The 13,514-nt window shown below is 37.4% G+C and overlaps 3 gene segments (V, D, J or C); all 3 read left to right on the top strand.

Annotated features, from left to right (window-relative positions):
* The first annotated feature begins 306 nt into the window (after positions 1-306).
* LOC125138800 lies at positions 307-877 on the top strand. The segment is given in 2 exon segments: positions 307-455; positions 546-877. Coding segments are annotated over 2 exon segments (360 nt in total).
* A 5,398-nt stretch (positions 878-6,275) lies between these two features.
* Positions 6,276-7,030, top strand: LOC125138733. The segment is given in 2 exon segments: positions 6,276-6,378; positions 6,466-7,030. Coding segments are annotated over 2 exon segments (546 nt in total).
* A 3,253-nt stretch (positions 7,031-10,283) lies between these two features.
* Positions 10,284-11,137, top strand: LOC125138762. The segment is given in 2 exon segments: positions 10,284-10,433; positions 10,517-11,137. Coding segments are annotated over 2 exon segments (423 nt in total).
* Positions 11,138-13,514: the final 2,377 nt, after the last annotated feature.

Here is a 13,514-nt window from a genome sequence, read left to right as displayed (position 1 = left end):
ATACACACATCATAGTCCCAATACACACTGTAATTCACACATCATAGTCCCAATACACAGCCTATGTTCTAGAAATGTAACTAACACCTTCTGAACACAGAAACTGTGACTTTATCGTGTGAGGCTCATTTTAGATGATTGTTGATTGAACATGTTCAGTTCAGTTAATCACAGAGACATGTTAGTGTTTTGTTCATTTCACTCTAAGCCCAATTATTCTAAGAGGAAGAACGTTAATGTATAAATGAGTAAACCTGAGACTTCAAGATCATGATGATGCATTTCATGCAAATCCTCCACTTGTGTCTCTTACATTAAGGAGGTTTGTGTGAGTGTGTGTGTGAGTGTGTGTGTGTAGTGAGGAGGAGAGCAGCTGAGCATTTTACTTCACTTCACTTTTATATCAACAACAATGCTGTCATTATCAGTGTTGCTGCTGCTTTCAGCTGCATTCTGTACGTCTTCGTGTCGGCTTTAGATTTAATTCCTGTTTCGTGAAAATGACTTGATGACTTTTGATGATGTTCTGTCGCTCTTATTCACAGGTGGTGTTGGAGGTGTGGAGCTCACTCAGACAGACTCTGTGCTGGTGAAGCCTGGAGAGTCGTTCTCCATCTCTTGTAAGATCTCAGTGTCGAGTTATTGTATTAACTGGATACGGCAACCTGCTGGAAAAGCACTGGAATGGCTCGGATATCTGTGTAGCACTGATAGCACTAATCTCAAAGACACGATGAAGAGCAAGATCAGTCTCAGCCAGGACAAATCCAGCAGCACAGTTTATTTAAGAGGACAAAACTTTCAGGTGGAGGACACGGCTGTGTATTACTGTGCCAGAGACACAACACTACAAACTCACTGAAGCCCTGTACAAAAACATCCCTGGTCATTTTCCTCTCTCTGCAGTGCACATGTCCCCAGAGGGGTCTGGTATATATGAGCTAGCAGAGCTAAGACACTTCTGTAGTTCAAACATATCTACATAAGGTTTCATTTTTTGTCTCAACATTAAATTAAATTGTTTTCCTGAACACAAGTGTATACAGAGTTAATCCATCACTAATATGACACCAATCTATTTCAAAGCTTTTATGCAGATTGCTGAAGTGGATGTCGGGTGTAACACAAAATTTAAGCTATTATTATAATTATAATTGTCTGTGTGTTTTTACGCATCTAGATGTTACAAAATGTTACAAAATTTAAACTTTAATTTAAAATTTTTATTGTATATTTCTTTTCTTTTAGAGCTGCTTTGAGAAAATATCTATTGTTAACTGTGTTGTATAAATAAAGTGAATTAAATTAACTGATTAAGAATTATGGAATTAGATGTTCACAAATCTAGTAAAAAAAAATTATAATAATTATTTCCCTATTAATTGATTTGGTTAGACCAAATGATTTACTATGTTACTGCTGATACTGTATCTGAGTGTTTACCATGCTGAATTCCTACTTTCTTTATTTACATTGTTGGTCCATGTGAAAGTTTTTTGTTTTTTCATTGGCAGCAGAACATTATAATATTTTGTATCTGCACCTGTAGGGGGAAGCAGCTGCTTGTTTTCTAGAAGGATTCATGAAACTATGAAATCTAACAGCTGAAGTGCGTTTATGCAAATTCACCCTGTTATAAAAAAAAAACAGCCTCTTGCTCACACGACTTTCGAATCAAAGACACCTGGAGCACATCATCGAAGAGATACCACAGCAAGTCATCTTTTGGAGGCCAGAAGAACCTGTTGACACCTGCACGGTGCATACACTTTACCAGGGCATGCGTTTCATCTGTCTCCATGATGATCCCACGATAAAGGTCATTGTCATATTTAAGCATGCACCACTTCCCAATGAGATCTCCACTTTCCCAAGAAATTGCTTCTGTTGGCACCTTTTGGGCTGTCATGTTAAAAGTAAAATGATGTGTTGTGAAGCATTGACATCTCAGCTGCTTTTGCGTGGAGCACATGCAACTTATTTCCCAATAAAGGATTTCTCCTGGAGTGGATGTGACCACTTGGTAGGTTTTCATTGTGGATGGCGCTTCAGATGATACATAAAAAAAATTAACAGTTGTAGATGTTTCAGTTAGGGCCTTATATAGCTCATGGGCATCGGGTATGTCGTGGCCGTTGGTCACCAGCTTGTCCGCTGTTCTTTTCAAGGTTCCCCCAACACCGTCAGGGGCCCCCTTGCCATGGCTTGCCTCAAAAAAGTACCACGTTCCACCTTTTAGACCTCGTCTTGCTTTCTCTTTTCTCTTCATGTTCTGCTTCCTCCACTTTTTATGCAGCTGACGCTTACCTCTCTAACTTAGATCACTAATCTTCTTCTTTTTTCCTTGCTCTACATCCCATCTCCATCTCTGACGCTCACTCTCTAGATATTTTTGCTTCCTCTCAGGATCAGCATCCCGACGTGCACGGCATCGCCGTTGTCTCTCAGCAGCGCTTAATGGAGCCATTATGGAGACAGATCTATCTGCAAATGTTATCAAATGTAACATTCTTCATTAAACACAGATAGTGAGTGGGTGGGTGAGCGGGTGAGTGATTGAGTGCTTGAGTGAGTGAGTGACATAATGATTGAGTGACATAGTTAGTGAAAGAGAGAGTGAGGGAAAGAGAGAGTGATTGAGTGACATAGTGATTGTGTGACATAGTCACAAAACAGGGTTAAGTTAACAGATAAAAAATATTAATCTATATCAGAATCCTTGATTTCACACATCTTCACATTCAAATGGGAAGCAGAACCACCCCGTCACATTCCTTACCACCACATCACAATAAAACATGTGACGGGATGGTATGTGACGGGGTGGTAAATATCATCCCAAAATGGCCGCATGTCTCCCATGTGGTCAAGTTTCTCACCTAGCATACATGCATTCTATCTGAAATATTATTTTATTTGCATTAATAATGTTAAAAAATATATAAAAAATAGTTTTCCCTCTTTATCTTGCGTGACAGGGTGGTTGGTTTGAGCTTGACGGAAGCTGCCTAACATGAAAAATCAACAAATAAAGAATGTAGAGGAATGTCAGTACTTGCCTGTTTTTGTTCTTGGCGGCAACAAGGCTCCAATGATGTCACTTCCGCTTTGTGATGTCACTTAATGCAACAGTACATTATTTATTGATAAAACAAGTCATTGTGAGGGGGTGGTAAATCAAATTGAAGGACACACACAAATCATAAAATATTTACAAAAAAATAAGGTTTATTTTGAATAAAATATATCTTATGTGAAAAGGGACACAAATATAATTCTGAAAATAATATCTTTTCTCAAAAATACATAACTTATTTGGTGATATTTTAGATGCAAATGTCATGTTGGTCAACATGGACATGTGAAAATGGCTATGTACTAATGCAAAATGATTAAAAATAGTATGTTATTCTATAAGAATAGTGTTTATATATATATATATATATATATATATATATACGTATATATATATATATATATATATATATATATATATATATGTGTGTGTGTGTGTGTGTGTGTGTGTGAGTGTGTGTGTTAAATATCAATAAATAACTTTAAGCACATTTTGGGACATTTTTGTGCCTTATTCATTTCATCGAATGTTGCAGACCCAAATGGCACTCGTTTCATAGAATGACTCCATTCTTATGAAGACAAGACAATACGGCTCCAGACTGCACAATTCACACCATTTGATCAACTACATAGTAAGTACATAGTCCCAAAATAACCCAGCACAGAAAACTGTTAGAGGCAGAAACAGCGTCTTACTTCGATGTTTCACCTTCTGAGTTTCTCAGAAGAGAAAGAAGACAACATCAGGTAACTGTTTGTAAGTTGATTTGATGAGATTGTAGTGCTAAATTTTAAACTACAATTACATTTGAAATGTGCACTTTTTAAATCTACTGAATAAACCCTGTCAGCTCTACATCACAGTATAACTGAGTCCTGCAGTCTACTGAATCATTCTTCCTTGTCCAGTGGGATTGACTTCTGCATAATTGTAGGAATGTTTATGTGCAATAAGTAGAGTAGAATGTTATTCTGGATGTTAACGTGATTCACAGTGATGGACTAAAAAGACACAAGATGTAATCCGTAAGGAGCAGTGATGAAGCTGACAGCATGAAATACACCCAGAGTCTCACAGGAAGCTTTTTCTCCGCTCGTCTGTTGCTCTGTGGATGTTTTTATATCTCTAGTGGGTGTATCATCCTGTAAAATCCTGTGTTCGATCCATTTATGCTGAAACATTCAAACCCAACCACGTAGCAACAGTTTGTGTTCATTTACAGCAGCAGGAATCATTTTAATTCTTACATTAAATCATATCTTTGAATATTTTTCTATTTCAGATTCATGAAGTCTGTGTCCGTGTTGCATCTTCTACTGGTCATTCTCTAATCTTGTCTTAGCTCAGGGCAACGGTCAAGCTGTCATTTCCCATACATCTGAAAAGTTCTTACCTTTTAAGCTTAGTGTGCAGTTTGGAAAACAGTTCAGTCACCCTTTGTTATCTTTGTTGTTCCTAATTTCAGGTGTGTGTCTATAGGTAAAGAATGTTCAATGTTCATTTTGTAATTCACAACATTTCTCTATTACATTACATAAAGGATCGTTTATCTAATTATTATCATTTTAATGGATCATGGTGGAGATTCAGATTAATTTGAGGGAACTGGAAATAGAGCACTTTTCAATCTGACCTTCACAGGAAATTACATCACAACACGTTCATATCATTATTGATAATAACAAACAGCTGAATTATTTTCCTGAATTGTTAAATAGAAATGGAGATGAAACGGGGTGTGAGTGTGATTAACAGCTGCAGAGCTGCACTCAACACAGCAATGTTTTGTCTGAAACACATGATGTTTTTATATCTCTAGTGGGTGTGTCATGCAAACCAAATCCTGTGTTTGAACCATTTATGCTGAAACATTCAGCCCAACAACATAGCAGCAGTTTGTGTTCATTTACAGCAGCAGGAATCATTTTAATTCTTTGAGATGGGACTAGGCAGAGTTTTGAGTTACTTTACTCTAGTAATCTTCATTCAATGTTAGTATAATTTATTACATCATTTAAAAAATATTTAGTTTTGCTCTATTTTTAATGTTAATTCCTACCTTTGAATATTCTTCTATTTCAGATTCCTGCAGTCAGACACTGATAGAGTCTGATCCAGTGACCATCAAACCTGATCAGTCTCATAAACTGACCTGCACAGCATCTGGATTTAACTTTGGTGACTACTGGATGGCTTGGATCAGACAGGCACCTGGAAAAGGGCTGGAATGGGTTGCAAGGATGTACAGTAGTAGTAGCATATATTACTCCAGCACTGTTAAGGGCCGCTTCACCATCTCCAGAGACAACAGTAAGATGCAGGTGTATCTGCAGATGAACAGCATGAGGACAGAAGACACTGCAGTTTATTACTGCGCCCGTGACACACAGTGATACTTCCCCTTAGACATCAGTACAAAAACACAGACTTACTACAGACACATGACAAAGCCACAGTGTCTAGACATTTATACTGATGTAATATTTATTTAATTCCCAGAATATATCTAATTGCCTACATTTTACAATATGACAAACTGACTACAAACTGTTGTAAAGGCAATCAATTATCATTTCCTGTCAGTGTCACCCAAATGAGGATGAGGTTTCCTTCTAAACCTGGTTCCTCTCAATGTTTCTTCCTCGTATCATCTCAAAGAGTTTTTCTTTGCGACGTCACCTCAGACTTGCTCATTAGTGATAAATGTAATAGATAAATAATTAATTTTAAACTTTAATATTTTTATTCTGTTTTGGTACTTTTGTAAAGCTGTATTGAGACAATGTTTTTTGTTAAATGTGCTAAACAAATACACTGAATTGAATTAAATTCACAGATTGAGAACTGTGGAAGTAAATGTTAACAAAGCTGGAAAAAGAGCTCAGTGTCATAATCATTGAGACTAATATTGATTTCCCAATTAACTAATTAATTAAAACAAATGATTTACTATGTTACTGCTGATACTGTATCTGAGTGTTTTCTCACTTTTAAACCATGCTGATAAAAAAATGTACATTTTCATTGTTGGTCCATGTGAAAGTTTTTTTTTTACTGACACACAGAAAATTATTATCTTCTGTATCTGCACCTGTAGGGGGCAGCAGCTGCTTGTTTTTGAGAAGGATTCATGAAACTATGAAATCTAACAGCTGAAGTGTGTTTATGCAAATTCATCCTTTTATAAAAAAAAAAAAAACAGCCTCTTGTTCACCAAACGTTTGTGTCTGAATCAAAGAGCATGATGATGGGGCTGAAGGTCACTCAGTACTACATCTTTGTTATAATGTTAACCAAAGGTACCTGAGACTTCTGTACTGTTTATTTCTTCCCTCAAAATATCTTGACTGTGTTGATGATGATCTTTGTTATGTTTTATCTGCTAGGTGTCAGCAGTGATGAGATCAGACTGGACCAGTCTCCTGCTGTGGTAAAGAGACCTGGAGAAACTGTGAAGATCTCCTGTAAGATACATGGATATTCAATGACGAGCTACAGCATACACTGGATCAGACAGAAACCAGGGAAAGCTCTGGAATGGCTTGGCAGGATGGATACAGGCAATAATGATGCAACATATGCAGAGTCTGTGAAGAACCAGCTCACCTTTACAGAAGACGTCTCAGCAAGCACACAGTACTTAGAGGCCAAGAGTCTGAGGACAGAGGACACTGCGGTTTATTACTGCGCCCGAGAAGCCACAGTGACTGGAGCTGATGAAGCAACTGTACAAAAACCAGACACACATTGTAACACAGAGTTTATTTTGAACAAGTCACATGTCCTGTTATCATTTATCTGTTATATCCTATGTTTATTAAAGAATTCATTAACATTTTGTCTTAAACACTGTAATGTTTTATTGAATTGTTAAAAATGTTTCTGCAGCATTCAGACTCTCTAAAGACGAAGTGACACCATTTCGGTTCCCCATAATATCTGTACCTCTGTACTGTAAGTTTGGCTTTAACAGCTTCAGCCATGTTCATATTCACCTTCTCATAATAGAAACCAGGAAATTTGTAGACATTAAATTAAAATGAATAATTTTAATTTAATTGTATTTAGACATGCCTTTTTAACTCTCGTCTATGGAAAGTCGCACAAACCCGAGAGAAATACAACACAGTAAATAAAATGGAAATAATTTAAAGTTCCTTGGGCGGCCCGGTACCATTTTGTCCACGGACCGGGGGTTGTTGACCACTGCCTTAAAACACCCACAGATCCTCCATCAGATGAGTCTCCTCCTCGTGAGATAAATACGTTTCAGATACATTCTCCTCCCATCATCAGCAGATAAACAAATCCAAGTGTCAGAGCTGGATCTCACTCTATTTATATGATGTGATGGTGTCTGTTAAACTTTGGAGAACAGAGAAGACTCCAGTCCAAACAACACACACCATGTTCTCTACATCTCTACTGCTCCTGCTGGCAGCTGCTTCTTGTGAGTGCTTTATCAAATTCATTCATTTACTAGATGAAGAATAAAGGTGCAGCATATATTGTGTGAGATATCACCATGTGTTTTCCTCCACAGATGTGCATGGTGTGGAACTGACTCAGCCTGCTTCCATGACAGTCCAGCCAGGCCAGAGTCTCTCCATCCAGTGCAAGGTTTCATATTCAGTTACGAGCTATTATACAGCTTGGATTCGACAACCTGCAGGAAAAACTCTGGAGTGGATTGGACGCATCTGGAGTGATGGGGGTACAGTTTACATTGAGAAACTGAAAAATAAGTTCAGCATCTCCAGAGACACTTCTACTAACACAATAACAATTGGAGGACAGAACATGCAGACTGAAGACACAGCTGTGTATTACTGCGCTCGTTACACACAGTGAGACAGAATAGTGGATTCCTCTTACAAAAACCTTATGAGACATGTTACAGACATCCTCTCAGTGTAACTAATAAATCATCTCAGTCACACTTTCACTTTCTTCCACTGGAATGAAGTCAGAATCCTTTGCAGCATTTTAAAACACAGTCACACAAAGTCATTTTTAAATAAAAAAGAAAACATTATTGAAAGAGTCTTTATCCTGAACCATTATTAATCCCTTCATTTTACAGAATTTTTAACCAGCAGTTGGAATCAGTGTTTAATGAGTGGATTCAGGAATAATACAGCATGTTTCCAGCAGTGTGTTGTGTTTAACACACAGTCTGTTCTCATAGTCTGAGGTTCAATAACTGAAACAACTGAAGGAGGCAGCAGAGCTCAACAAATAAAGTGAAAAAAAGTGAATCAACAAACTGCATTCTGTATGAGACTCATTCAGTATCAGTCATTATCAGACAAATATCTACATTTTCTCTTCTTTTTCACTCTTTCCATAATGTGTGATTAGTTATTTGGGTTGTTAAACACAGGTTGGACAAATATATAATTTATATAACTACATCCTCCTGTGGTTGTGAGGTTTCTCAGTAACATGACAAGATGTATTTTATAATGCTGTTATAATGTAAGGTTATAAATTAAACAGAATGATAAATGAATATTATGAATATTCACTTTGTCTTGTTATGGGTTTAAGTAAACACTAATAATTTAATCAAATAACTAGCTTGAAACTTTTTGTGATCATAAAGACAATTATAATCATATCACTATCCTTAACTTTATAGACCTTTGTGGCTTTGACTAATAAAAATCACAACACAAATGAGAATTTGTTTGAACATATATGAGAAAGTGTGAAAGATGTATTTTAGTGTGAGTGTAACAAAAATATATATATATCCCACAAATTATCCCAAAACATTTCAAGCTAGTTATTTGTTTATGTTAATATTGTTGATTTAAATCCATATTACTTGACTTGACCTGACGATTATTATATCTCTAAAGACTATTATGATCACATCACTTACCTGAACTTTATATACTGTAGAGTCTTTGTCTAATAATCACATCAACAAATTTGAATTTGTGTAAACGTGTGAGAAATTGTGTACCAGACAAGAAGCCTGAAAAGCTCTAGAATGGATTGTGGCTATCTGGTATGATGCCAGTAAAACAATATACACAAACACATTAAGGGACATTTGGAAATAACCAGACACAACTCCTAAAACCATGGTGTATCTGCAGCTGACTGGCTTTAGTGTCCAGGATTCTGCTGTTTATTACTGTGCTAGAAACCATAGTGGTACAAACATGTTAATCAATTGTCCAAAATCCCAGATGTGGTCAAAGAGAAAAGGATATTCAATGTAGAGTCCATTTTCACAAGATCTGCAGGTGGCGCTACAGCTTAACAAATATACTGTAACATTGTTTCATTAAAGTACAACATATTCTCATATCCTCAGTCAGATCTAGATACTCCACAATTTCTATGTATTTCTGTGACACAATGAACACTGAGACTGTCTCTTATAGTCATATTCTTACAGAGGAACCAAAAGGGAAATAAATAACATTTACAGAAAAATGTCTGACTTTAGTGATTATTGAACACATACATTTCACAAAAGTGCCATGACATTAACTGTAACATTAAACGTAAATAGAGTTCACCATATTCTTCTTTAATTAATAAATAAATTGTCACCGTTCACAGACTGCTGCTGTATAAGAGGAAAAGTGATCACAGTAATCAGTGCCATTGATTATTAGAAAATAAGTATCTTCAGGTTTGTAGCAGTAACTTCATGAATTAAATATCTCAACTTTAACTGTGAAGATCTGTAAGATACACAGCTTTGTTATGACTGAGTACAACATGCACTGGATCAGACAGAAACCAGGAAAAGCTCTGGAATGGGTTGGATATGTGAACTCCGTAGTCTAACTGTACCTCTGTACTGTAAGTTTGCTTTAACAGCTTCAGCCATGTTCATATTCACCTTCTCATAACAGAAAGCAGGAAATTTGCAGACATGAGAATCATTTCTGTGTTAATGTAATTCTCTAGAGTGCAGCCTACACATGACTGATAACGACATAAAGGATCGTTTATCTAATTATTATCATTTTCATGGATTATGGTGGAGATTCAGATTAATTTGAGGGAACTGGAAATAGATCAGTTTTCAATCTGACCTTCACAGGAAGCGTTAATTACATCACAACACGTTCATATCATTATTAATAATAACAAACAGCTGAATTATTTCCCACATTAAATTGATATGGAGATGAAACGGGGTGTGAGTGTGATTAACAGCTGCAGAGCTGCCCTCAACACAGCCTCTCTGTAATGTTTATGCAAATCTGCATCTCCTCTTGTAATATTAGCAGCGTTCTGATCTAGAGAGGAAACACTTCTCATTAGTCTTCCTTCAACACAAACATGTTTGCTTCAGCTCCACTGCTGCTGCTGGCTCTCGCCCCCTGTGAGTGTTTGGATTGAAGCTTTATTATTTCATCTGATCCTTTCAGTTCGACATGTCCACCTTTTCTTTTTCTCTTTTTACAGATGTGTTCTGTGCTACTGAGCTCATCCAGCCAGACTCACTGCTTATAAAGCCAGGAGAGACTTTAACCATCACCTGTAAAGTGTCTGGAGCTTCTATCACTGATAGTAGCAACCACTTTGGAACATCTTGGGTTCAACAACCTGCAGGAAAAGCTTTAGAATGGATCAACACCATGTATCATGATGGAAATAGTCATCAAAAAGATTCACTTAAAGACAAGTTTGTGGTCTCTCGAGACACTTCCAGTAACTCTGTGACCTTACGGGGACAGAACATGCAGACTGAAGACACAGCTGTGTATTACTGCGCTCGTTATCCACACAGTGACACGACAAGCTGCAGTGCTGCACAAAAACCTCATCACAATTCACTTCTTTAATTAAATAACAACTACATTTTACTGAGTAACTAATCCCCATATTACAAATATTTCAGCATAGACACCAACACTGGTATTAAAGAGTGGACTAGCTTATTGATCACTTGAGTGGAGTTCTCAGGAGCTTGACATTTCATAGCAATGTGTCCGTCCTCTCACGTATTTCATTTAGTAAGTTCAAGAAAGTAGGTGGTCGCTTTTTTCTCTCCCTTAGTCGCAACTGCAGGAGCATCATGTCTGATTCAACGTCTCCTCGGATCAGCTGTTCTACTCTTGCTCTGTCAACATTGGCCAAAGACAAACCTCCTCTTTGAACAACTTTGGCCAGAGATTTCTCCATCCGTCTCAAGAAATCAGATAAGGATTCTCCAGGAGACTGGCATAGTAGTCGAAAAGCAAAATACAAGTCTTCTCCAGACTCGGAGGATCCAAATGTGCTTTCCAGGGCTTCCAGGTACTGCAGGGCACTGGTATCCAGACTAGAAAGACGAACAGCTTTTATGATTTCGAGTGCTGGTCCCTTCAAACTTTCTACAATAATCTGACGTTTTTCTTTCTCAGAGCAGTCACAATCTGTTATCATTATTCTGGCCTGCTCGATTCAATGTTCCATGGTTTCCTCTCCTGCGGGGGTGGGAACAGTGCCCAAGAAGGTACGTAAACGACGGTAAGCATTGCTGTCACTTTGTGGTTTCACTGCTTTCTCTAGGATCTCACCCACAGCACGAATAATTGACTCAGGGGAACTGGTATTGGAACCAAGGGAAGGAAACAGAGCTTCTAAGTCAGTCATAGACTTTCCCTTATCCATGAGAAATTTTGACAGCTTATTGGTGAATTCTACAGGGGCGGCAGGTCGTGAGTCACTTTCAGTGGAAACAACAATCTCCCAGGCCTCCTCACCATCACCATGCAGCAGTTGGGTAGGACAGCGTGTGGCGTCAACGACTTCTCTACTCTCGCATAACACTAACAGAGTAGTTGAGTTGGGTCCATGCCTGGTATCTCGAACACGCACTCTTCCAAAGGCTTTTACACTCTGAGCCGCTTCCTCGATTTGTGCCACTTCAGTAGTTGCTGGTACTCCAGTCAACAGCAGCGCGTGACTTGGGTCAATCCCTACCTCACTACACCAACTGGTAAGTTCAGTTTGAAAAAGAGGGTTACTTCTGAAAGACATGCTTCAAGAGTTTACAAATAAGTGCAGGAAGGGGTTAATTTTCTTTTCCACAATCAACTTGGTATTAAACAAAGTTTTATGTCTTCTTTTACTTTTATGTCTTCCTCTACATTTTACCAGAGGAAAGAAGAGAAGAGATTCCCCTAATGGGCCACCACTTTATGTAGTGCCCCCTGCCCTACTTAGTCGTGTCAAGTCTAAGCTCTTTAGGGTGGGGAGATGGGTTCAATAACTTGGGGTCTCTCGACTAAAGAAATTAAAATACTCTGATACCTGGACTCTTAAATACACAAAGAAACATTCATAAAAACAGTTTTGTATTTATTTTTCTATATAAAATATATTGTGATATGAATTATAGAATGTATATAAGTAACGTGAAATATGTATAACAAGATATAGGTATGAATAACAGTAGTCAATATGTTTTATAACAAAATTAATTATTGTCCCCTTACTGAATAAACTGAATAAACAAAAAAAAAACCCCAGCAATGAATATGCACTCAATGAAAATACTTAAGCACTCTTACTGTTAACTAGTTTAGTAACGGTGCAACTTTACACTCTAAACCAACACATATATTACCAAAGTGTAAATTCAACATAAATATTAGTGGGCCGACTCACACAAACACACACTTACCCACCCACCCCCCCGATGCAGGCCTGTGTCGTTGCTTGCGTGCGTTGTGGCCTTTGAAACATTTACAACTGGCCTCTTCACTCAAATGAGCTAAAACCAACACAAATAACAGGTACCTGAGCTCCGGTCATCACTCACACTCTAAGCGGAGACATCACACACGATCCTCGGCGAATAATGGTACGTTTCTCACATCTCCTGGTTAACATTAAAGCATAAACAAACTAAAACACTGTTTATAAAGAAAACTAATCCATATAACACGCATTTAGCACGAGCGTTTCTGACTCGTCTCAAACTCTCTCTCTCTTTTGATTGACACATTACCAACCAAACACATTGCACTCTCATATGCATGGGTGGGTGTAAAATAATAAACATCCAATCACAGAAAAGATAACAAAACTAGATAGTAACCAGCACATGTCTTCCAAGTGCATTTAAACCAAACTTTAGTGTATACACGGAGTTTCTCAACTCTTTCGCCGCCATTGACGAATTAAAGGGATACACACTCATTTTCAGATCACATCAAAAATGTTAATCTCTTTAATAAACACAACAGTTTAATGAATAGTTTACTTAAACCTTATTATAAAACAAACCTTTTCAGCCACAAATATCTGAAAAGGGCAGTTATTAAAAAAGAAGCTTTTAAATGCACATATTCTTAAAAGAAACATAACTAGTAAGAGGGTTACATGTTATACAAAGAAAACTAATAACATTGATATTATTTAGATATTTTCATGGATTTCATTGAAACCTGAGGTTTTCTGAATGTCTTTTTTT

This window comes from Tachysurus fulvidraco, chromosome 15 (genome assembly GCF_022655615.1).
Source record: "Tachysurus fulvidraco isolate hzauxx_2018 chromosome 15, HZAU_PFXX_2.0, whole genome shotgun sequence".
Lineage (NCBI taxonomy): Eukaryota > Metazoa > Chordata > Actinopteri > Siluriformes > Bagridae > Tachysurus > Tachysurus fulvidraco.
Note: the sequence above shows the minus strand (reverse complement) of the source record. Positions and strands in the feature narration are given on the sequence as shown.